At 38.1% G+C, this 22,658-nt stretch overlaps 3 protein-coding genes across 4 annotated transcripts; 1 reads left to right on the forward strand and 2 right to left on the reverse strand.

Moving 5' to 3' along the window:
- Nucleotides 1-14: 14 nt before the first annotated feature.
- LOC131960351 (dynamin-1-like protein) lies at nucleotides 15-18,531 on the reverse strand. 2 transcript variants are annotated; one of them, XM_059325525.1, is made up of 19 exons: nucleotides 18,190-18,531; nucleotides 17,394-17,535; nucleotides 16,482-16,528; nucleotides 16,318-16,389; nucleotides 13,556-13,642; nucleotides 13,009-13,171; nucleotides 10,737-10,857; nucleotides 10,205-10,336; nucleotides 8,834-9,040; nucleotides 8,500-8,620; nucleotides 8,161-8,316; nucleotides 7,986-8,075; nucleotides 7,756-7,848; nucleotides 5,054-5,107; nucleotides 4,657-4,737; nucleotides 2,638-2,769; nucleotides 2,423-2,532; nucleotides 1,000-1,159; nucleotides 15-900 (listed from the first exon to the last, which is right to left on the reverse strand). In XM_059325525.1, exons 1-19 carry the CDS (start codon nucleotides 18,289-18,291, stop codon nucleotides 844-846), a joined length of 2,127 nt encoding a protein of 708 aa, XP_059181508.1. In that variant the 5' UTR covers nucleotides 18,292-18,531; the 3' UTR covers nucleotides 15-843. The 2 variants fall into 2 exon arrangements, with proteins under 2 accessions (XP_059181508.1, XP_059181507.1); XM_059325524.1 differs by lacking the exon at nucleotides 4,657-4,737 and having other exon boundaries at nucleotides 18,190-18,529.
- stmp1 (short transmembrane mitochondrial protein 1) lies at nucleotides 18,491-21,318 on the forward strand. The gene is made up of 3 exons (XM_059325528.1): nucleotides 18,491-18,680; nucleotides 19,325-19,378; nucleotides 20,720-21,318. Exons 1-3 carry the CDS (start codon nucleotides 18,666-18,668, stop codon nucleotides 20,789-20,791), a joined length of 141 nt encoding a protein of 46 aa, XP_059181511.1. The 5' UTR covers nucleotides 18,491-18,665; the 3' UTR covers nucleotides 20,792-21,318.
- A 151-nt stretch (nucleotides 21,319-21,469) lies between these two features.
- On the reverse strand, nucleotides 21,470-22,159 carry LOC131960353 (small lysine-rich protein 1). The gene is made up of 3 exons (XM_059325527.1): nucleotides 22,139-22,159; nucleotides 21,920-21,973; nucleotides 21,470-21,812 (listed from the first exon to the last, which is right to left on the reverse strand). The coding sequence occupies exons 2-3, from the start codon at nucleotides 21,920-21,922 to the stop codon at nucleotides 21,552-21,554; spliced, it is 264 nt and encodes an 87-aa protein (XP_059181510.1). The 5' UTR covers nucleotides 21,923-21,973; nucleotides 22,139-22,159; the 3' UTR covers nucleotides 21,470-21,551.
- Nucleotides 22,160-22,658: the final 499 nt, after the last annotated feature.

Below are 22,658 nucleotides of genomic sequence, written 5' to 3' on the forward strand. Positions count from 1 at the left end.
AATAATCCAAATAATTCAACTGGCAATAAAATACCTCTATTTATTCTTCTTCAGGGAACCATACACAAAGAAACACAGTGCACCATATATTTCACATGTAGGCAGCGATATGTAAACAAAATTAAACAATTCACACATTTAAATTACACATTAATAAATAAAGATTCTGGTGGCATTATAGTGTCAGGATAATGGACTTTCTATACAGTACAGTGCTGTGACAACAGTGCAAAAAAGTGACAGTATGTACACAGGTAAGAGGACCAACATGATCAATTCAGGAGCACCTCGGATTTAAATTTAGTGAACCAATCCCTGCTGTATTGTTACACAATGACTTCTGAGGTTCCATGTTTTCTGACACATGACAGCTACTCCTAAATGACCCGGTTACAGATGAGATGAATAAAGTTTTCAGCATTTATAACCGAGAGCCCAAACATTAGAACAATGCTTTATGGAGCTGCCAAAATGGCATCAAAATTTTCATTTCCACTTCACACAAAAGTCCATTTCCATACTGGTTAACCACAGTCTGTCAAACATGAAAAGTACTTTGCCTTTGGCTGCACTCTCCATTCCTCCAGGAGCCGTGGGAGGCAACTGCCGCTTCTAAAATCTTATCTTGAACATTAGCAGTGCGTTTTCATAAACTCTAAACAACACAAAACAATTAACTTACATTTCTCTTACCTACTTCTACAGAGCAGGGATCAGAACAGTGCATTTTCATGGTTGCAAATCCAAACGTCATGTTTAGACATGATGAGTGCATGGAGCGTCGGTCCTTCAGGCATGATGAGGAGATAACAGATCAGCTTCGGCTCCTTTCATTGATTTTTTTCACCACAGATGCGTTTCCCTGATCTCAGCGATCACCTGGCTGGCTTTCTGCAACGCCTGTGGAAAAAAACAAAATGGGAAAAACAATGAAATGACTGATAAAGGAGCCTCAATTCATCAGGGAGAAGCAGACACCACACGGTGGGAGTCTGTTACCTGTAGCATGTCGGCGGCCTCCTTGCGCCGCTGGGCCATATCCTCTGACTCAGTCAGCAGATCGTTGAGGAGGCCAGATTTATACAGCTGGCCAACAAGCTCGCTCTGGAGGCTGTCCTTCACATGGTTGACCAGGAAGTGCATCACTGCCTTCGGCACACTGAGAGGAAACAGACCGAACAGATGGGTGAGAACAAGGCGGCTTGGTGGTTGTGATGTCCCCCAGATAGAGGGTCTCGAGTGTGGCCCACATGCCTGTCAATGTATCATTCATGAGTTAAATACATTAAATTTATCCCTATTTAGCTCTAGGGGGCCCTTTACTCCAACAATATGGCTGATCTTATTACAGCAGGTAGGACACAGACATGGTTGGTAACTGTTGGTGGTTTACAAGTGAGAGTGAAGACACTTTAAAGGCTGCTTTACATTTTTTCTTATTGAAAATAAATCTCATGAAATTCAAACAGTTTGTCTTTGAATACTTTGACTTCCCTTTGCCGCCTGTGGCTCCGAGTCCCAAACCTCATGTTTCCTACTGACATTAATCTTTACAATCAGTTCAAACTTCCATATAAAAATGGTTTCAAGTTTCAATTACAATAAAGCATTTGTTCAACCAAAAATATAACTTTTTGTTTTCATTTCTTTAAAAGGTCATTGTAACTGATAAGTGTGTCATTCCAAATACTGTGAAAATCTTACACTGTTGCAACGCTACTGGAAAACAAACAGAACAGTCCACCAGCTAAACAACCAGCCACTGCCATCACACAGAGGGGCTGCTAACTGAAATTACTTTTTTTTGCATTGTTGATAAATTTTTTCACTGTTTATTCCTGTGAACGAAATAATCTTTTATTCTGTGAAAAATGTCAATGTCAAAGAAAATAGTCGAATGTTCCCTCGACAAGCGCCAGAACTCAAAAAGTCACATTTGAGAAGATGGAACTAGGGAATATTTTGACAATTTTGCTTCAGAAAATAAATAAAGGTTGTAACAACTAATTTAGTTTAAAGTAGGGATGCACGGACCCAGGTTTTTGGCTTTGGGTATCAGACACTGCTTTTCCAACTTGTTCATTTTAATGGTACAACTGGTACAACTTAAGGTACATTTGTTTGGACTAATATAATGATAACAACAAAAATAGCTCGTAAGAGTTTAAATTAAGAGCTGATATCTAGACATGTTCCATGGTTTTCTTGATAATAACCAAAATCATTATCAAGAAAACCATGGAAAATGTGTTATATTTGTCCAAACAAATGCACCTTTAGTTGTACCGGGCATTAAAATGAACAAGCAATCAAGGAGAAAACAAGGGTGGTCTAATAATTGTTTTCCATGACTGTACATCAGGCTTTGGCTACACTGACAAAAACTCAATTATTTCCAGTAGAGAAGAGCGAGCTGTCCTACCTGTCCTGGATATTCTTGCGAACGATGAGGAAGTAGGACTTGATGAGGCGCTCGATGACCTCACAGTCCCTCTGCTCACGTGACGACAGCTTCCTGGCCACCGGTACAGGCTGGATGAAGACGGTGTTAAAAGAGACGGTGTTCACTGCAAAATATCATTCACTGCAAAATACTGTGAGCTTAATAATGGGGCTGATGGGCTTATGTTTAGTTACCACATCGAGCAGATTGACCACTCCTTTAAGGGGGCTTCCAGGTCCAGAGCCGGGGGCTTCCTCTCCTTTCTTCAGCATCCCCCTCCAGTTCCCCGTGCCGTCCTGCTCACCCTGGGGCCCTGCAGCGGGGGCCTGAGGAGCCAGGAACACAAGAAGTATGAAGACAAACAATCATCGCACCACCCAGGCCACAAAATGATTAGAACAGAAACCCTTTCTAGTCATTGGACAGGGAAAGGATGGTTAAGGTATGAAGCAGAATAACCTCAAACTGTTCAAACACACGTCAAACAGGCATGTACACAAAAAGAGATTATAGGGACTTGAAGCTAACTATTCTCAAGCAAGCATATTACAGCTACTGACACAATCCAATGTATTTGTTTTGGAGAAGTATTGTCTCTACTATGCTCTCAGAGAAAAGAAGTCAACTGAGCTACTAATGCAACAATTCAAAACAAAACATGATAGGCAATGCAGTAAGAAAAAAAAAAAGTCTACGGCCATGCTAGCTGCTCTTTGACATCAATCTTCACACCGGTGCTTTGAGCTAAATGCTAACATCTGCATGCTTACATTATCACAATAACTATGCTAAAATATGTAAAGGAGGTTGCAATGTTTACCCTGTTAGCCATCTTAGTTTAGCATGTTACCTAGCTAACATTTGCTAATTAGCATTAAAACCGAAGTACAGCTGAGGCTGGTGGGAATGTTAGTTCTACAGATATTTGGTCATAAACCAAAGAATTGGACAAATCAAAAATGTTCACCTAATAATGGCAGTAGATGAAAACATTCTGGGTTTTGAAAGTCATTCACTTCACTCTGAGGGGAACATGAATGGTTCTACCAAATATGATGGTAAACCATCCAGGTATTATTAAAACATTTCACAAACCCACGATGCCAACCTCACGGTAGGATTTGTTCTACTTGAGGACCATCATTGTCTGTATAAAATTTCCAACCCTGTCTCCAAAAATTATATTCACAATAAAAAAGAAACTGCATTATCAATAGCTAGCAAAGAGACTAAAAGGGCAGGAGTTTGGTTGCCGACATATTTAAGATGATTTTAATGGCCAGCAGGGAGCGACATCATGGGTTGCAAAAAGAAGTCAGATTGTATCCAAGTTGATAGGGAAATGTTCCTACTACTTCCCATGATTTATTACTTCAGTAAACATTCTCGCGAGTCTCAGTGGCTAGTTTTAAGTTTTCGTCAATACAGCATGTTGCTCATTTAGTAAATTATGGTCTTATTTAGAGTAAAATCTCTGATAAAGCAGGGCATGATTTAGTGCGTGGCTAACTTATAATTGACAGGTTGTGAGCACATACACGACTTCCTCATATCTTAAAAATATATTTTCCGACTGAAGGCCTACTGCCGACACTTACTGTATCGAATGAATCATCCCTCGCGGACAAATACGTTTCTAATCAAGCACAATGGTAATCCAGGAGAAACTACATTTCCTCAAAATTAAATCAAGAATGCAGCTTCGTTGTACAGGATCATAATTTTAAGGAGACGGATGAAATTTCATATACATTAGAAATGATATTAGATATTTCAGTCTGGACCGAAGTGGTGGACCGACAAACTGACCAACATTGCCATCCCTAAAACACTGGTCTGTAATAGTATATTTAAGGAGAACACAAACAGGCTTATGTAGATGATGCACAGTGTAACTTCCACCATCACTTCATTCCTACAAACCAGTTGAGGACACCAACGTGTGAAGAGGGTGTAAAAGGAAACAGAAGGAAGGGAAGGCACTTTTTGTGAGACAGGTGGACCAACTTTGGGGACACAGACTCTGCAGGAAACACAACGGTTGTTAGTGCAAATCCACTCAGGCTGAGCTAGAGCCAAACAAGAGCATGGCATCAGCAGACAAAGATCAGAGTGCATGCCAGCAGCCCATGCTCATCTATCCATCCATCCAACCATCCAACCATCCATCCAAAGCAGCCCCCACAGAGCCAGCGAGCTGCGTACGTGCCCACCTTGGCACCGTCCATGTCTGCTCCAGACGCAGAAGGCTCGCCAGAAACCCCAGTTGGGCCAGCCGGGCCTTTGCCAACAGACTAGTAGGAATATGAGAGCAGGAATGGAGAGACAGAGAGAGAGAAAATAGCACTGAGAAGAAATGTGGAAAGACGGAGGGAAAGAGGCTGGCAGTCGAAAGTCATTCGAGGGGAGGAGAGGGGACTTTCTGAGAGGAGATGTGGGATAAAATTCCTCGATGGAAACTATCCGAAGCATTTGGTTCACAGATCCTCATCCTGCAGTGCTATGAGTGATTAACACCGAACAAGTCCCCTTTATACTGCACATTGCAACCAAATATTAGAAAACATGAGCTTCTGCTTTTATATATTAAAATAAGGTGTTTTCTTTTACCTTGTCCCTGGGCACCGCAGCAGGCAGCTCTCTCATCCGGTTTCTCCTTTGCTCCTACAAACAGACAAATGATAGTTTCATCAAAAGGACAAAAACTAGAAAAGTAAGCCGGATAATTCACTGAAAGCTCCTACTTCTTAAAGAATTTTTTTAAGTTTGACTGGCAGGTGTAATACATACATATAAATCCAACCTGCAATTTTTAAACTGAATCTGATAACAGATTAATGATTTCCTAAATAACAAAAATGCAATAACTGAAAATAAATTTCTAACTTTCCCATGGTAGCAAAGAAAAGCTGCAATAATGTAAATATAGTAAGAAACTAAATATCTAATTGTGAACTTTAATCAGTACTAAATGATTTGTAGCACTGAAATAATAACTGTTAGAATGTAGATCATTTAGTTTTAAGTAGTTAGTTTTAAGTTAAATTCAAGAGTCTAAGATTTGAAATGTAAAATTAAGTTGCTTAAATTTAATTTTCTGATCAGACCTCTGTCCTATCAGCTAGAAAGAAGTGTGTAATCTACTTTGAAGACAAGAGGAAAAATGTCTTTATAACCTGGATGCTCATATTTGACTTTTTTTAAATGTGAAAACTAATAAACTAGACTTAATGCTTTGCGGTTGCCTCGGGCAACCAGTCAAGTTGCTGTTTATATCTACACCTGTAAAGACTCCTAATAATATCTGAAGTTCAGACTTTGAGGGGATTTTGTAAAAGGTATAAACATCTTTCCTTCTGTTCCTCAGGTATGGCTTTGTATAAAGGCCAGAAAAGGGATTTTACAGATCGCTATGATGTCACAGTAAAGTTGACCTTAGATTTTTGAGAGAAAGTTGTCATAATTAGCATAATAATAATAATAATAATAATAATAATTTTCATATTTTTTTCATTATTATTGGTCAATTTTAGTCAAATATACAAAACTAGGCCTCATTTCACGAGAAAAAAAGTAATAAAGCCTGAATATTTTTTTCAATAGTGAATTAATCATTTTTTGATGGGAATGCACAGAGTAGGTTATGTTAAGTGTTGGTCAAACTTATGTTTTGAAAGCATTGTTCATTTTTAGATGACAGCAAAAATAAAAAAAGAATCACACCTGTGGTCAAAAAGGACCCCATGACCCAAACCTGGTTTTAGGACATGTCGAAAAAAAAATTATTAACAACTTTTTTCACCTTTTAAGGCAACTCAAGACCAACACATTGAGATATATAATTTTTTTTCTTTATTATTGGTCAATTTTAGTCAAATATACAAAATAATTCCAGTCGAATATCATGGGGTCCTGTTTGACCCCTGAGGACCACCAGTGCATAGTTGACGTGAGGAATACACAAAGGTTAAGGTTAATCTCACAGCTCACAAGTAGACATGTATTGAAGCTCAATTATGAATCCCACTGCATTTCTTGGCATAATAGGCCCTGTTTAGCAACCTGATTGGTTGAGGTTAGGATAGCCCAAATCAGCTACCAATAACTTGTGCAAGCATGGACACGTGGAAAATCCTAGTGCTTACTTGCTATGTGGGGGGTAGCAGGTCTGGTCAGAAAATGCAGTAGGAATTATAATAATGCTGCAATGAAAGGTTACTAAAATTATTCTGAGGTCTTCATAGAGCAAGTTTTTTTTCTTTTATAGCTTGTAAAATTGTCGTGTATCTGATCCACTGTTTAAAGGGGGGAGGGGTAGACTGCCTTCAACTGAGTAAAATGAGTCTTCTGCATAAAATAGTGTCATAAGTGATGGAATTTGACTGCACCCCAGGAAGACGAACGTCCTCACACTGAATACCAAAAAATGGCTGTGAGAGGATTTGGATCTATTGAAATTTATCTTGAATAGGGACTTGAAAATGGAGGTCCAGTAGCCTGAGAGCGAGGAATATTATAGCTAGTTGTTACATCTACAATAATGTCGTTCTGACTTTAGACAGATGACATCTGTGTGGCACCTTGAACTCATGTTGATGATGATGAGGATCTTAAGAATAAATTTGACCGTGCAACATCTGAATATTGTACTTTCAGATCAGCTGGTCACGCCTCTCTCAATGCATCAAGACAGGCCATCAGCATAGATTAAAGCTTCAAATAAACGAGGAGTATTGTGCCTTTGAGAGATGGAGCTGTTGGGAATCAAATCTCTATACGCTCCTGTTGCAGGGAATGACCCTGTATGGGAAACAGAGTGAGCAACCTAAAATTAGGTTTTTTTGAAAACGCAAAAGTAAGCAACTTTATCTAAGAAAAACTCAGTTGTTTGAATTAAATATTTAATTGCTAGAATTTCATTTTATACCTGCTGTATCTTAAAGTGCGGCATGTGACTTTCAGAACAAATTTCATTCTGTGCAGAATTTTATTGACATTCGGAGTCTGGGGCGGGATTAGCTGCACACAGCTCTCACCTCTGACATCACAAGCAAACATAGAGGTTGTGGAGCCAAAATGACAGCAGCTAGAAGCAAATTTATCTCCTAGATTCAATTGTGTTTTAGATTCAGTATATTGCAGCTTCTGTTTGCTTCCATACTTCCTGATTAAATTGCATTTTATACTTTTTGTGTACCTTAAAACAATGACATGTAATCTCAGGCCTAATGAGCAATGCCAGCTTTGCACCTCTTCTCTCTTCATTCTGCCAGAAAACATTTATGCATGGATGTGTTGTTATGAATACAGACCTCTATATTGTTATTCATGACCCCACAGGCATCTGCAAAGTCTGGGTGTTTGGTGTTGATGTAGGCCAGCTCTATTGCAACCAAGTTATGCACCTGTGACAAGAAGAGAGGACAACTTCAGTTATGGAGCAAATGTTCTGATTCAGCTTCTCGTAGAACAGCGTAACCTTAAAGATAATGACTGCAGGTGATGAAAGCGAACATGCAAAAAGAGGTGAATGTGAAGGTACCATCTCGTTGGTGATGGGCAGCCTCTTCCTCAGGAGGGAGGTGACGACTTCCACAATTGCCTCATGCAGCTTAGGAAATCTCTGCAGCTCCTACGGGAGAAAACATTATGAATATGAATGTGCATGTGTGAGGGAAATGATCAATAGCTGTGAAGATGTGAGCGGAGCTGATTACCTGTGTGCTGTAGTTGCTGCAGTGCTGGATGATCCTCTGCATCTCCTCGTGGACCAGTTCCACGCAACGCAAACTGGGCTCCTCCAGGCGTTTCACCTGCTTCTTCACCAACAGCTCGAAGGAAACCTCGGGCACAAACAGGGACGGACGCGGGCCCTGACATAGCGGGAGGAGGAAGCTGCAGGTTAGCACTTTTTACCCAGAGCGGCAAAAAGCGACAGAATAGACCAAAAAAAAGTTGTGTTTCAGTTGCTTTATGATAGCTCACTGAACTAACGGTGAAACTTTAGTCCTCCTAATGATGTCACATTTATGGGACAATGCAGCAGACACACTCACTGTTGCGTTCCTTATGGCTGTTAGGATGTCTATGGTGCTGAGTCCTCCCAGAGGATCCACAGACTCCAACGTTCTGCCAAAAGTCTCGTGGAATATGTAACAAATTCTGGCTCCTCCGCACCTGAAAAATAGCAGTGGGGGGATATTAGCTGTGATGTGAACCCCGTGGCCTACTCTCCTGTCAGCTCTTCCTTCACAGAGCCTGTGCGTGCCTCAACTTACAAGCTGTATCATATTAAATGATGAAACCAATGCAGTTGTTTTGCTCATTTTCACTGCGCTGGATCAACAGCGTCACCCTGTGGCGGAGCGGAGGAGAGGCGCCTGTACTCACAGCTCTGCCGTCTCGATGTATTTGGCCGTGCCCTCGATGGTGTTGCAGTATTCTGTGGCAAACTTGGTGATCAGCTGGAGCAAGGTGGCACTTTGGTCTTCCACGGGTTCGCCGTAGCTGCTGAGCAGGGACTGGTACTGGGCTGCCAGGACGTTGATCCGTGTCTTCAGCTCGGGGAGGCAGTCTCGGATGTGATGCATCAGTAACCTGCCACAAAGGAAGTAAAGGGCAGAGGGTTCACTTTTTATGCAGATACGTCTAATTATATTCTGAGCTATGAATGTCAAGCTAAACATCCATTGTCTAAATAAAAGACAATTTCTCTGACGGCTGTTATAAATATCAGTACCAATACCACATAAAAATGTACATTTATAAAAACCAAGACCAGCTTAAATACTATATTTTTTTCCAACACTATCTTTATTTATTTTCAGACATAATAACACATACATATAACTACTGGGACTCCGAACATATGCCCCAAACCATGTAAAACACAAATAGTAAATATAAATCACAAACGAAAGAAGGAAAATAAATACTTAATAAAAAAAAAAATTAAAAAAACAGTACAAATACTACATAAGTAAATAAAAATAAATAATAGAAATAAGAGTACAGATGGGGGAGAATAAATACAAAACCAACCACACTGCCTACACTGCATATAAATGTATAAACACATAAATTAGAAAGTGGTCAGTCAACACCAGACAAACTTAAATACTATATTTAGAGTATTTTCACTGCTTTGTCCTGCTGGGGATGTACAGCTGCTATATGCAATTACACTCTCTTCAAAGCCACCAGAGTCCTTTGACTAAAACAGTAATTGTTCCTCATAGAACATAGGAGATTCTGGTCTACTGTTGCCTCTGTCTTTTGTGTTGTTGGTGGTGATATTGTTTTCAGGGTTTTGTTCTGATTCATACAATAACACAAACAGACTACCCATTTGAGGCACCAATAGACCAGCAACTCCTGTGTTCTTCAAGGTAAAACTAATGTTTTTTACTGGAGTTAGGTGGCTCTGAAGAGTGCATGGAACATCACAACACAAGGGCTTTCTGACGGCAAGTTAAAGCAGTAAAAATATTGTAAATATAACTAAACTTAAACTGATATTGATTTTTTTTTAGGGTGCTCAGCAGTACATCGATTAGCTTGTGGGCCAGTAGTCCTGCCTGCTTCTTCAAACTGTCAGCAGACCGCCATCTACTGTAGGTAATACACTGACTATGGATAATCTAAATTTAAAAAAATCTCAACTATCCCTCTAATGGATCCTGGTAAAACATCCATACCTATATATCCAAGTCACATCTTATTCTTACAGTTTGTCAAGGTGATATTTATAAACGCGTTTACCTGTTCAGGGTTCTGGCCAGGTATTTAGTTCCGTTTCTGGTGGCGAGAGATGGATATTTCTTCTGCAGGAAACCGTGTTCGTCTCGGATGGCGTCGGCCACAGACTTCTTATTGTTGATGTCCAGCTGGCTCCTAAATATTTAAATACAAGAAAACACCAACAATTAATCCTGGGCAATAAAGGCTATTAAACAAATGTCTGCATATATGGAAGACAGTCTATTAATATATCATATCTTGAGCTGCCTATTATACTGTATATCAGTGTTTGTACATAAAATAGTTATTAACTTTCACTAAACTGAACTGAATGGTGATGGATTTAAATCTGGCAGTTTTTAAATAGTAATTCATAATGTTGAAACATCCCAGAATGTATTCCTTTGTCACTGTAATCACAAGCAATAAATATTGATATAACACCATTAAATATGCATTATAGTACACTCATCTCTATTGAGTCTCTCATCTCTATTATGACTGATGGATTATTTATGACTATATTCAGAACAGTAAATATAGTTTTCCAGACCTGTTGACGACTCCGATGAGACCCAGTTTGACAGGAATGACTCGGCCCATCAGAACGTCCATAGCGTCAGTGCCGGCGTCCATCAGGTCCAGCTTGGTCACCACGGCCAGAGTCCTCCTGCCTGGTCAGTCACATCCATGCAAGTGTCATTATCACAACAGTAGCTACCACTACACACCGTATCAATATTGTACTGTTTAAGTCACAATGTTAAAAAGTCAGCCAATAAAGACTAATTTACATTAACCCACAGGAAGGTTTGAAAGGCATATTTCATTAAAAAAAAAAATATATACACCATTTATAATAGCAAGAACCTGAAAAAACAGAAGTTATCATTGTCTATTTTCATGTTTTCAACGGTCCTTGAACAAATCATATGCTAATCATATGCCTCCATCAGAAAAAAATTAACAAGATTAAAATAGTGATATTTCATCAAAATCCCTTTATTCTACAGGTCAGCAACACAACAACATTATATTCCGCACTCCTCAGCACAACTGAGAAATCATGAATGACTCAGCTGAGACAAACAAAAAAAATACAGGAAAACTTCAACCGAACTGCAGGTTTACACAGAGCAGAGAGGAGAGGACAGGACAAGAGAGGTTGTAAGTAGAGCTTGTAAAAAAGTAATATCCATATGCATGAGCTTTGAGATTGTGGAGCGCCAGTTTTTTCCCCAACACTGAACAATTGTGGGCATCTGGAAAAATATTGTACAGGTGCATCTCAATACATTAGAATATGATGGAAAAGTCCATTTCCAGTAGTTCAAGTCAAGTATTGAGTCATATAGATGGACATACTTTTCAGAGGCCAACATTTCCATATTAAACATACTTTTTAAAATTGGTCTTTTGTAATATTCATTTTTTTTGAGACACTGAATTTTAGGTCTTCCTTAAATGTAAGCTATAACCATTATGATTAGAAGAAGAAAAAATTAAGACATGAAATGTTTCATTCTGTGTGTAATGATCTATATAATGTGTTATTTCCACTTTTTGAATTGAAATACTGACATAAACAAACATTTTTTTTTCCATTTTTTTACGCTCCTTTTCCATTATGTGTAAAATAAATCATGAAAGAAATGTGTAATTTTTTTCTTGTGTATTTTTTCTTTTCTTTTTTTTTATGATTTATGGCATTATAACGGTGTTTTACTGCATAAAAGGCACTTTATTCTCCCTTCTTCTAGCTTTGATGGTGCTGTTTCCACAGAGGTACAGGTCTTATACAATCATGGAAAAAAATATTAGACCACATTTTTTCTTCATTTTCGTGTTAATTTTAATGCCTGGTACAATTAATGATAACAACAAAAATAGCTGATAAGAGTTTAATTTTAGAGCTGATATCTAGACGTTTTTCATGGTTTTCTTGATAATAACCAAAATCATTAACAAGAAAACCATGGAAAATGGCTAGATATCAGCTCTTAAATGTGTTTGTTTTTTCAAAAAATTGATGACCTGATTGAATGCCACACTGCTATTTTTTTTAACACACCCCTTTCAACTAATTGCCGAATTGCACAGCCTTAAGAGAGTGCATATCACGAATGCTGGGTCTTGTTGGTTTTCTGAGAATCTACTGCACCTACTGGTACCTTTGCCATGTAGCAATAAAAAATATACTAAAAACCTGGATTAATCTGGTTAGTCACATTGGACTGCTATTATTTTGAACACTACTGTATGTTGCAGTGAAAACGAGGCCACATTGAATGACCGCCCTGAAGCTGCGTTAGGTAAGACAGTGGTAATACTTTACAATAACCATCATTTATAAATGGTAAACAGTTTATTAATGTTTAATCATCATTTATAAACTGTTTATAGACCATTTAGAATGGTAAATACATAATTTATTAATGTTTAACTAACTTAATCATGTATAAATGGCAAATAGGTGTATATTCATTTATAATATACATGTCTATTAATGTAAGTTTATAGTTACTTTACCATTAACAAACAATTACATTCTAATTAATTGTTTATAAATAGGTTTAGTTGCACCCATTGTAATATTTTTAACACCATATTAAGTATGTAAATAATTTTGAAATTATTCATATACCTTTGAGAAATTGGTTGAAAACATTTAACGATTAAATACATAAAGCACTTTGTAAATGGTTAATAATTGGTTTATAAACCATCTATAAACATTATTTAGTTGGTCATTGTAAAGTGTTACCAAGACAGTTTTTAAAAATGAGACTATGATAATGTAATGTCTTCTTTTAGGGTTTTCTCACCGTCGGGGTCGACCTCCCGGGCCAACTTGAGGGCCTCCGAGGTGGCCATGTCTGTGTTAGCCGCGGTGACAGCCAGGATGATGCAGTTAGGGTTGGAGATGTGCTTCAGGATTAGATCCTTTATCTGAATCTCAATGTCGTTAGGCTGATCACCCACAGGCACCTGGAGGGGACAACACAAATTAAAAGAACAGACACAGTACATCTCAATTTGATTCATTAGAAACTAGAGTGAGGGGATTTTTCACATTAACACATGTTCAACCAGAGGGGAGGAAGTAATGAGGCTGGAATCAAAGCCTGAATACACTTGGGCTTCGGCAGCACGTGGTTCAGAAGAACCAGTTACAAACTCCCTGCAGTCTACAAATGAACAAAAGCATCGACCACACAGGGAAGTTAACACCAGTGACCAGGCATATCTGCTACATCTTGGTTTTAATGTGTTTTAAATGTTTTTTTTAAGGTGTTGTATAATAAACTTCCCCAGGGGTATGTTGATGATCAAAGCTTTGTCTTAGGGAGCAGGAAGTAGAGCATGTGCTACCTTAGTGATTCCAGGCAGGTCCACCAGCGTGAGGTTGACAACGTGAGGAGAAAATATCTTCAGATGAATGGGATCATCGCTGATCCCCTGCAGAGGGACAAGAAAAGAATAGACGTGTTCTGTGTATTTAACAGCTCAGCACTGCTTCACAGAACATTTTAAAAATATTGTTAAAAAAAAAACAAACACTGTTTGGCAGAGTACAATCTTTCTACTGGCTGTCAGTTCTGATTATAATATTATAATGATAATCCAACTTTAATCGTGCTGTTATTGACACTTCTATAGCCCGTTTGTTCTTCATATGAATTGGCATTATATTTGAGGAAAACTTTTTACCTCTTTGCACTCTAGAAACTTGATGTTTGCTATAACTTTGTTGTTTATAGTGTCTTTGCTGTATGTACAGTATGTTTCTTGGTACTTGTTGTTGATGCTGTTTTTGTTGGAAACTTGTTAACAGATTCTGTGCACAAGCAAGTTCCTCAGCTAAGGAGAAACTAAACCTTAAGTGTCATTCATAAGGATAAGACTTGCTTTTTACAACCGGCCCCTGCCTTATAAGCAATAAGAGGTTTCTGAATTACTGTTGGTATACTGTAAGCTTCATTTAAAAGGTGAGAGTCATTCTCAATTCTGATTAGTTCATGCAGAGGGAGTTGAGACACTTGTGCTACTCACAGAACCGTGGAAATGCAAATAACCTAAAGTTCTACAAAGCTACAGCAAGTCTTTCTTACATTTGCCCTCCTTTCAGCTTACTAGAAACATCCCCAAACCCTTTGGGCCCCAGTAGCCTGAAGCTACATGCCAAAAAATGTTGGTGTGATTTTCCACTGTGGTCTCAAATTTGATAAACATACTGTAGAAGCTGTGCTGAGAAACCCTGTTTCCTGAGCTCAGGGCTATATCCAGAGTCAAGCCAGAGTCATTCCCAGATTTAGCAAAAGAAAGAGTTATGTATGCTTTCATCTCACTGCGTCTGGATTATTTTAATTCTCTGTACATAATATGTGTTAGTCACTAATCCTCGGTTTGCCTGCAGCTAGCCCAGAATGTGTACCCAGTTTCCTAAGTGGAGAGAAGGAATACATTTCTCGTGTTCCCACCTTGCCTCATTTACAGGAGTAAGTAATGACTTGCCCCTAAAGTTCTGTTGGTTAATTATGTAGCTCTGAATAAGTTCTTGTCATTTGAGATCTTCTAATTAGATTCACCTACAGCCCCATCATTCAAACCAAATCTGTCTGTCTATCCAATGCACACATCTTACTATTCCTACTGAGACTGAATATTGTTTTGCTGTGCATAAAGTCCTTGACAATTATATGCATTTATTTATTTTTCAAGTTTTGACTTAAAGCAGTAATCTCAAAGATTTTCCTTATATAAATGCAGGTTAAATCTATCGCAGATGAGGTAGCACAGAGTTGATTGAGCCTATGGCTTATGTATTTACAGACTAGGTTTCTGTAGTGACATTCCTGAGAAAAATCAACATAAGGCGTCGCTGTTTGTATTTCTGGGAAACGATCCAAGAGCACAACTGCATTTTGATACTAGATACATTTTATAAGGATTACAAAACAGGTACACACACACACACATATATATACATATGTACATATACATAGATAGAGATAGAGAGAGAGAGAGAGAGAGAGAGAGAGAGAGAGAGAGAGAGAGAGAGAGAGAGAGAGAGAGAGAGAGAGGGAGGGGGAGGGAGAGAGAGAGAGAGAGAGAGACAAAAGACACATTTTCACTTCCTGCCACTGTACGAAATTGAAGCCAAAATATCCCAGACCCAGGCACGGCCATCTTGCACTGGTGACATCATTTGTAGCCAGAGTCTACACATCTGGTAGTGGAGCTGCAGTATCGAGTTCCCACCCGTACGCCCAGCAGACTTAGTCACAAGCGGTCAATCATGTTGCTACACCCTCTATTTCTAAGATCAAATAACTAATTAAGAGCAAACTTATGAGAAAAATTAACACTTGCACGAACATCAGCATGACAAGAACTATCTACAATGACGGAAATCCTTTTTGGGAAAAATGTAATTGCTGTGTACTTAGTTTGGCAACTGTCCCATCAGTGAACATGAAAGGGTTCGGTTAATGACCTACAGCCATGGAAAAAATGTTAAGACCACTCTTGTTTTCTTCAATTTCTTGTTCATTTTAATGCCTGGTATAACTGAAGGTACATTTGTTTGGACAAATGGGGATCCCTCCTCTGTCTCTCCCTAAGGTTTCTTCTTCTATATTCCCTATTAAAAGGGTGTTTTGAGTTGTTTTTCCCTGGCCGATGTGAGGGTCAAAGGACAGAGGGTGTCGCACTATGTACAGTCTGTAAAGCCCTTTGAGGTAAATCTGTGATTTGTGATTTTGGGCTATATAAATAAAATTGACATGACAAATATAATGATGACGACAAAAATAGCTGATAAGAGTTTAATTTAAGAGCTGATATGTAGCCATTTTCCATGGTTTTCTTGATAATGATTTTGGTTATTATCAAGCTATTGAGGTTATCATTATATTTGTCTAAACATATGTACATTCCATTGTACCAGGCATTAAAATGAACAAGAAAACTAAGAAGCAATCATCTAATAATTATTTCCATGACTGACCATAGTCAAGGGACTATGCCAAGATGTTTTGGCTTCACTTTTTGGGAGCTGTCACATCGTCCATTTCTATATAAACAGTCTATGATATAGATGTAAACCTTTCCCTCCTCCAGGCATGCCTCACCTTATTGTTCCCAGATATTCTCTCCGTTTCATTTTCAATTTCTTGTCTGATTTCTTCGAAATCTGAGAAGATCTGCAAAAGAAAAAAAAAAAAAGAACATTAAGACAAACAAGGGCCAAGAGTATCAATTAAATATTTTGTATCATAAAATACAGATTGCATACCTGATTTTTTGTGTGCAGAAACTTGCCCCACTCTTCACCTTGTCTGCCTGCAACATGTAATGAAACAGTTTACAGTTGTAGTTCAGCATTCTCAAAAGAAGCACAGATGTTAGCTTTCACCACCTCAAAGACAACTACTAATGCTAAGTAAGCACAACTAACATAAGGATTGACACCTGATGACAGCTGCTGGTTTACTGGTGAATAAAACATAGGTGAGGTTTGAGGAGTAGGGAACAGAACTAAGAGACTAATTCAGGTTTTTAATGTGAATACACCTGTACAATGCACCTTTGTTGGTGCTTTTTCACTCCCTGGCATCTGCAAATGATTAGAAACACATTGACACAGACATAACTTTAAAACTGGTGCTTATGTACTGAAATCTAGCTAATTATATAAGGTTTTTTCTTCACTGGATGCAATTAAACAATGGGCCTGTTCCCTACTTGTGTGTTTATTAATCTAAAGGATAGAAAATTAGGGTGATTCTTCTTAGATGTTGTTAAAATTTGTAGGAGGTGCAATATTTGATAAAAGCTGCAGATATTTCTGGGTCTGCAAAATCGTATTATACAGATTGAAGACAACAAAATATTTGATACGGATCCTTGCAATAAATAAATAAATAAATAAATAAATAAATCAAAAACACACTATATGTCTCACTAAGAAATAAAAAAAATTATGATGCAAAAATTATCATATCCTCCAATATTGCGAATCGTAACATAATGAAAAAATAATCACAATTAAATTATTTTTTTCCCAAATTGTTCAGTCCTAATTCATATGGAAGAATTTACACACAGCATACAAATGATTGAAGATAAATCCAAAGACAACAGTGGAGTAATCTGTGGGATCCTTGGTGTGAAACACTTCTGAGGTTTGAGGGGTTTTGGTGCTTACCAGTGTCATCATTCTTCCTTGCATCTCCAGGATCTACATGGACCAGTTGCAGGATGAGAGGTCGCCTGGTTACGATACCAGTCCCACGGGGCAGCAGGTCCCTGCCCACCAAGCTCTCCAGCACGGAGCTCTTACCACTGCTCTGGAAACACAAAACACAGGTAGGGACACGGGTTATTATCATACAAAGGACCATGTGGCTGCAGGTTTTTGTTCGAAACCAAGCAAGATCACACCTGATATAACATATCAACTGAGAGAAGACAGTTCAGGTGATTGAATAAGTAGAGTCAGATGTGCTACTGCTTGTTTAAAAGGAAATCATGCAGCCACACCGGCCTTTTCGTGGATCTACTGTTTCATTCAATACGCCTGGTGCAGCATGGTTCCATATCAGGACTATCCTGGACCTGGTGTGTTGAATCCGACAGTAGATCCATGAAAGTGCTTACAGCCAACACAGCTAATTGCACCTGTCTTTTCCTCAAGCAATGACCTGGTTTTGGCTCACAGTGTGTGGATAAGTGTCTTAAAATAGCACTGAATGAAGATGGTCAAAATAGATTTCACTGTCAGTGCATGCTTTGCAGATGCGACCTGCAGCAGTCCAGCTCAATATGCAGTGCAAAAGGCCTCAATTCATTTGGCATTTCAGTATATACTATTGCTCTATATATTGCATGCTTCTTGTAATAGTTGTATCTTTAAATGTGCATGCACCAAGGTACAGCAAGGTTATCTAGCTAGCATGCCAGCCGCTGTATCACAAAAAGCACACACAGTCAGAGCATTTTACCTGAGTCCCCACTACTGCTATCTGCGGCAGCTGTATGATATCCGCTCCCACTGTGTTGAAAACATCTTGGAGCTTGTTTATGACGGGGATCAGAGCCTCCATACTCGCCGTTTGCGAATAAAATTAATAAACCGAGCTAATTTCGTGATGGAGCCAAAGTCATTCAATGTCCCACCGACGCCACCATTGCAACAACACCAACACCCACTGGATGGACGATAGCGTTTGTGCGGAAGTGGGACTTGTAGTTCCCAAATGGGAAACAGCAAAGGCCCAGGATCACGACAGGACTACAATCCCTGTACTCTAGAATACCGCGATAGTATACCGCGATCTCACGCATGCGTATACGTATTGTTGATGACACTAGTTTCGTTAGCCGTAAATTGGTAGATTTTCTCCCCGTAACCTTTAATTTACTGCCCGATTAAAGTCAGTAAATCAGTCTACTGGTGCTAACCCTTTGTTATACCACCATGCTGCAGTTCCTGGTGAGTTACACTTACGTTTTTATGCATGACGTCTACGTTTATCTGGATGTTGAGAGATGTGAAACTAGCTGAGCTAATGTGTTAGCATAACTTGCTGTCAAAACTCTCGAAAATCTCTCACGTTTGTAAATAAAGCTGAAAATCGTAATTAGACACCATGCAGCTGGCATTTAATCATACGCCCTCCTAAAGGTCATTGAAAGTTGCGTTAATATGACTCATCAGATGTTACTTAATCAGTAAGTTAAGTCAGAAATATATGGCCGTTCTTACGGTTTAACTAGTGACAAGTTTAACTGGTGACTGGTTTAACTGGTGACAAGTTTAACTGGTGACTGGTTTAACTGGTAACTGGTTTAACTGGTGACTGGTTTAACTGGTAACTGGTTTAACTGGTGACAAGTTTAACTGGTGACTGGTTTAACTGATGACAGGTAGGAAAGCAGTTAAATGCAAAAAAGAAAATACGTGGCTGCTCTCTTTATCTAGTTATTTTATTACGAAGTAAAATGTTTTCTCTGGAGTCTTCATAAAAGTCTACATAAAAAGGTTTAAGTGTGAGTGTGTTTTAAACAGATGCATTTGGCTGAAAGTCATCAGTTCAACCATAACACCCTAAATGACTTTTGTTGTGTGTCTTGCAGGCTGGCTTCACCTTGGGGAATGTTGTTGGGATGTACTTGGCTCAAAACTATGATGTAAGTCTGATTGTTTTAAGAAATGTTTACAGTTTAATGAGTCAGTGAAGTTATCTGCTTGTCCCACTGACCCATGTCTACCACGCCCTCCGCCGGATAAAGCGAAGGTGTCCGGACATGCACTTGAAAATCAATAAAATAAGGATAATGTATAAAATAATAACAATTTTAAAAAGCAAAATGTAAAGAAATTAGTTAAACAATAACAGCACACACAAAGAATGGAAAACACTAAATGGCAGTATTAAGGAACATGCCAAGTTTTTATAACTTTTAAAAGCTTATTGCATTTTTGTTGTCTAATAAACTGAGTGTTTTGAAGATAACTTGGTTCTAGTAGAGAAGGTAAAAACTTAAGGAAAATATGAATGCATTTATTTTTGTATATAGAGAACTAGAATAAGTATTTTTAAAATGTTTTTTGGCTTTTGGTTTTACATGTTCTACATACTTATTAGTCTCATGTTAAATAGGATTATGAAAGGAACATAAGTATAATTAAATGTGTTATCATTATAAGCATCTCCACCATGTAATGCTTTATATGTACTGTCATTATACTTTGTATTAAATAAATAACCCTCCCCCCCCCCCCCAAAAAAAAAATAAAATAAAAAAAATAAATTAATAAAAATAAATAATCAGGTATTCAAGAGCACCGTCAACTGGATTATCATAGTAACAATTCATTGAGAATAATCACAAAAGTGACACACAAAATCAGCCCAAATTTTTTTGTGACATTTCACAATCAATGTGTGAATTTTTTTTCATATTATGTTTCAAAAAAGTACAGAAAATATCAGCACAAACAAGCATTAACTTTGCAATAAGATAACTATAAGGGTATGCATTTTGCAATTCCATCCAACATCAGTAAAGGTAGTGTTATAATATCCTCACTATAACTTAATCATAAACAGCTTGTCAGGAGCTTGGAAGCCCCCAATGATGCACGTGTTGCCATTTTATTTGGTACGCCTTGTACAAACTATTTCAGTCTAGTACAACAGTTCTGCAATAAATGCTACCTTCATAAAGGGGGTAATTGTTGTTTTACTTGCTTACGTTTCTTAGAGTGGTTTTGATTCCACCTTAAGGCCAATTAAGGCCACCCTCAGTGTGGTGAAACACCTTAGTATAATGAACTACATTTTAAAGTTAAATCAACACTTCTCTTAAATGATAGCAACAAAAAGCTACCATAACAGTCATGTAGGTATAGGGGTTTTGCAGAACTGCTGTATTAGACCGCATTAGTTTAAGCAACCTGTACCTAATAATCTGGCAACTTTACACGTGCATCAGGTTGTATTAATGGTACTGCTTTTTCCTTCCTAGGTTCCCAACATAGCCAAGAAAATTGAAGGCTTTAAGAAAGACGTGGAGGCCAAGAAGAAGCCCCCAGAGTGAAAAAAAAAACGGGACCATGTCACAATCAAGAACGGATGTGCTCTGGAGAGAAACTATTTATTTTGCAGGGTTGTGCTACAATGTGTACATTTTGAGAAAAGGATTGATTATGTAAAATATATACGAGAATATTAACAGTGCCTGGAACCACATTTGTTTACCCCTTTAGTTTTATAGGCATGTTCTCATTGTAGCCTATTTTTATAAGATAAATTGTGCAAAGACTGGATTTAAAGAATATTACAGCTGACTAATGGGATCACTTTAAGTCCAGTATTATGGCACTGTGGGCTGGCCTTTTCTAGGATGCACTGTGGTGTTTTAACCTACACAATGTTCTTCAGCTTTACATAAGGTGTATAGGATGTTCTCTGCAGTTAATATTAATAGAGCAATTGCTTTCCTCTGTTGTATTCCACAATGTTTAAAGAATTCCTTCACAAGCTTTCAGCATATCAATAACAACTGCCAAAGTTTTTATGACAGTCCAGTCAGCTTATAATAAAATTGCTGTTTAAAAATTAAAACATATCTTTGCCTCATTAATGAATTTAAGTTACACTGGCACAATATGTACTCCTTGAATTTGTAGGAAAAAAAACTTTGATCACTGCATTGCACTTATCACAGTTAAAACTTGGTTTTCTTGGGCTGTCACTACATAAGTCCACCAGATGGCGCCATTAGCAAGGCATTTAAATGTAACTATCATTTTAACTAAAAGGTGGAAGGAATCTATTAAGTTTGGCAAAATTATAATTTACTTTTTCTTCTTCCGTTTTGTCCCCTTCTTCTTTTTCTTCTTCTTATTTGAATTTGGCCAGCCAAAGCCTCTGAATTCCAGACAGTCCATTGCATTATGGGCAATGTAGTAGACATTCTCCATGGCTGCTGGGCTGAGGATGTCCACCTCTGCCTTAGTGGATTTGGCACTGGAGGACCTCTTTTTGGGTGTTTTTGGACTCCCAGTCTTCTTGGCAGGCCTCGAACTGCGGGATCTTGATTTCCTGGATTTAGTGGGCTTTGAAAAAAATACAAGTGGTTTAGTCTTTAGGCATGGTTCCTCTACTTTGATAATACTGAGTAATTTGGATGGTGTTGATAGTTTATAATGTTATATATTCTTACCATGATGAAAGATATCAAGGTTATTTCCAGTATGATTATAGATTATTTACCCATCTGTAAAATGAGATCCGTACACCGGAGAATGCGACAATTAACAGTAGATCTGTTTTCTCAGTTAAACAAGATGATTTAATGGCTATATAGTACATAAAGTGCTTTCTCAAAACAGTCTTAGCACTTGATATTCACAAAAATTAAAACTATATACAGATATCTTACCAGTTCTGGACTTGGCACTGTTGTAGGTGGCAACTGAATGGCTTCAACCAGGACAGTGATACCCTATTTGTTTATGTCCTGTTGTCTTAGAGACACATTGGGCTCATGAATGAAGGGGTTGGCCTCTCACAAAAGCCTGTAAATTCTTTTGTTGCATCCAACAAGGGGCACACCTTCAAGTACAACACAAAGCTTAACAAGAGGCGAGGAAAGGAAAGAGCTAAATGTCAAGGATCTAATCTATACTTTTAAATAAAGCCAACAGCCTGCTATATTTGTTTCATTTTTTATTTTTAGTGCAGTGGAATTCATCACTTGTTAAGACAATAAGCTTTTAAATTCTTTGGCAATTCTGACCAAATTCTCCTGATTTAAAGAGCCCTTGCATTCACATTGTGAAAGTGTAGTTTTGACATCAATAACATTGAAATACATTCAGTGAATGTAAAACAGCCCAATATCATGCAGAAGCTCTTGGATCTCTCAATCATGCAATACAAATAATTATTCACAACCATTA

The sequence above is a fragment of the Centropristis striata genome, chromosome 22, assembly GCF_030273125.1.
Source record: "Centropristis striata isolate RG_2023a ecotype Rhode Island chromosome 22, C.striata_1.0, whole genome shotgun sequence".
Classification (NCBI taxonomy): Eukaryota; Metazoa; Chordata; class Actinopteri; order Perciformes; family Serranidae; genus Centropristis; species Centropristis striata.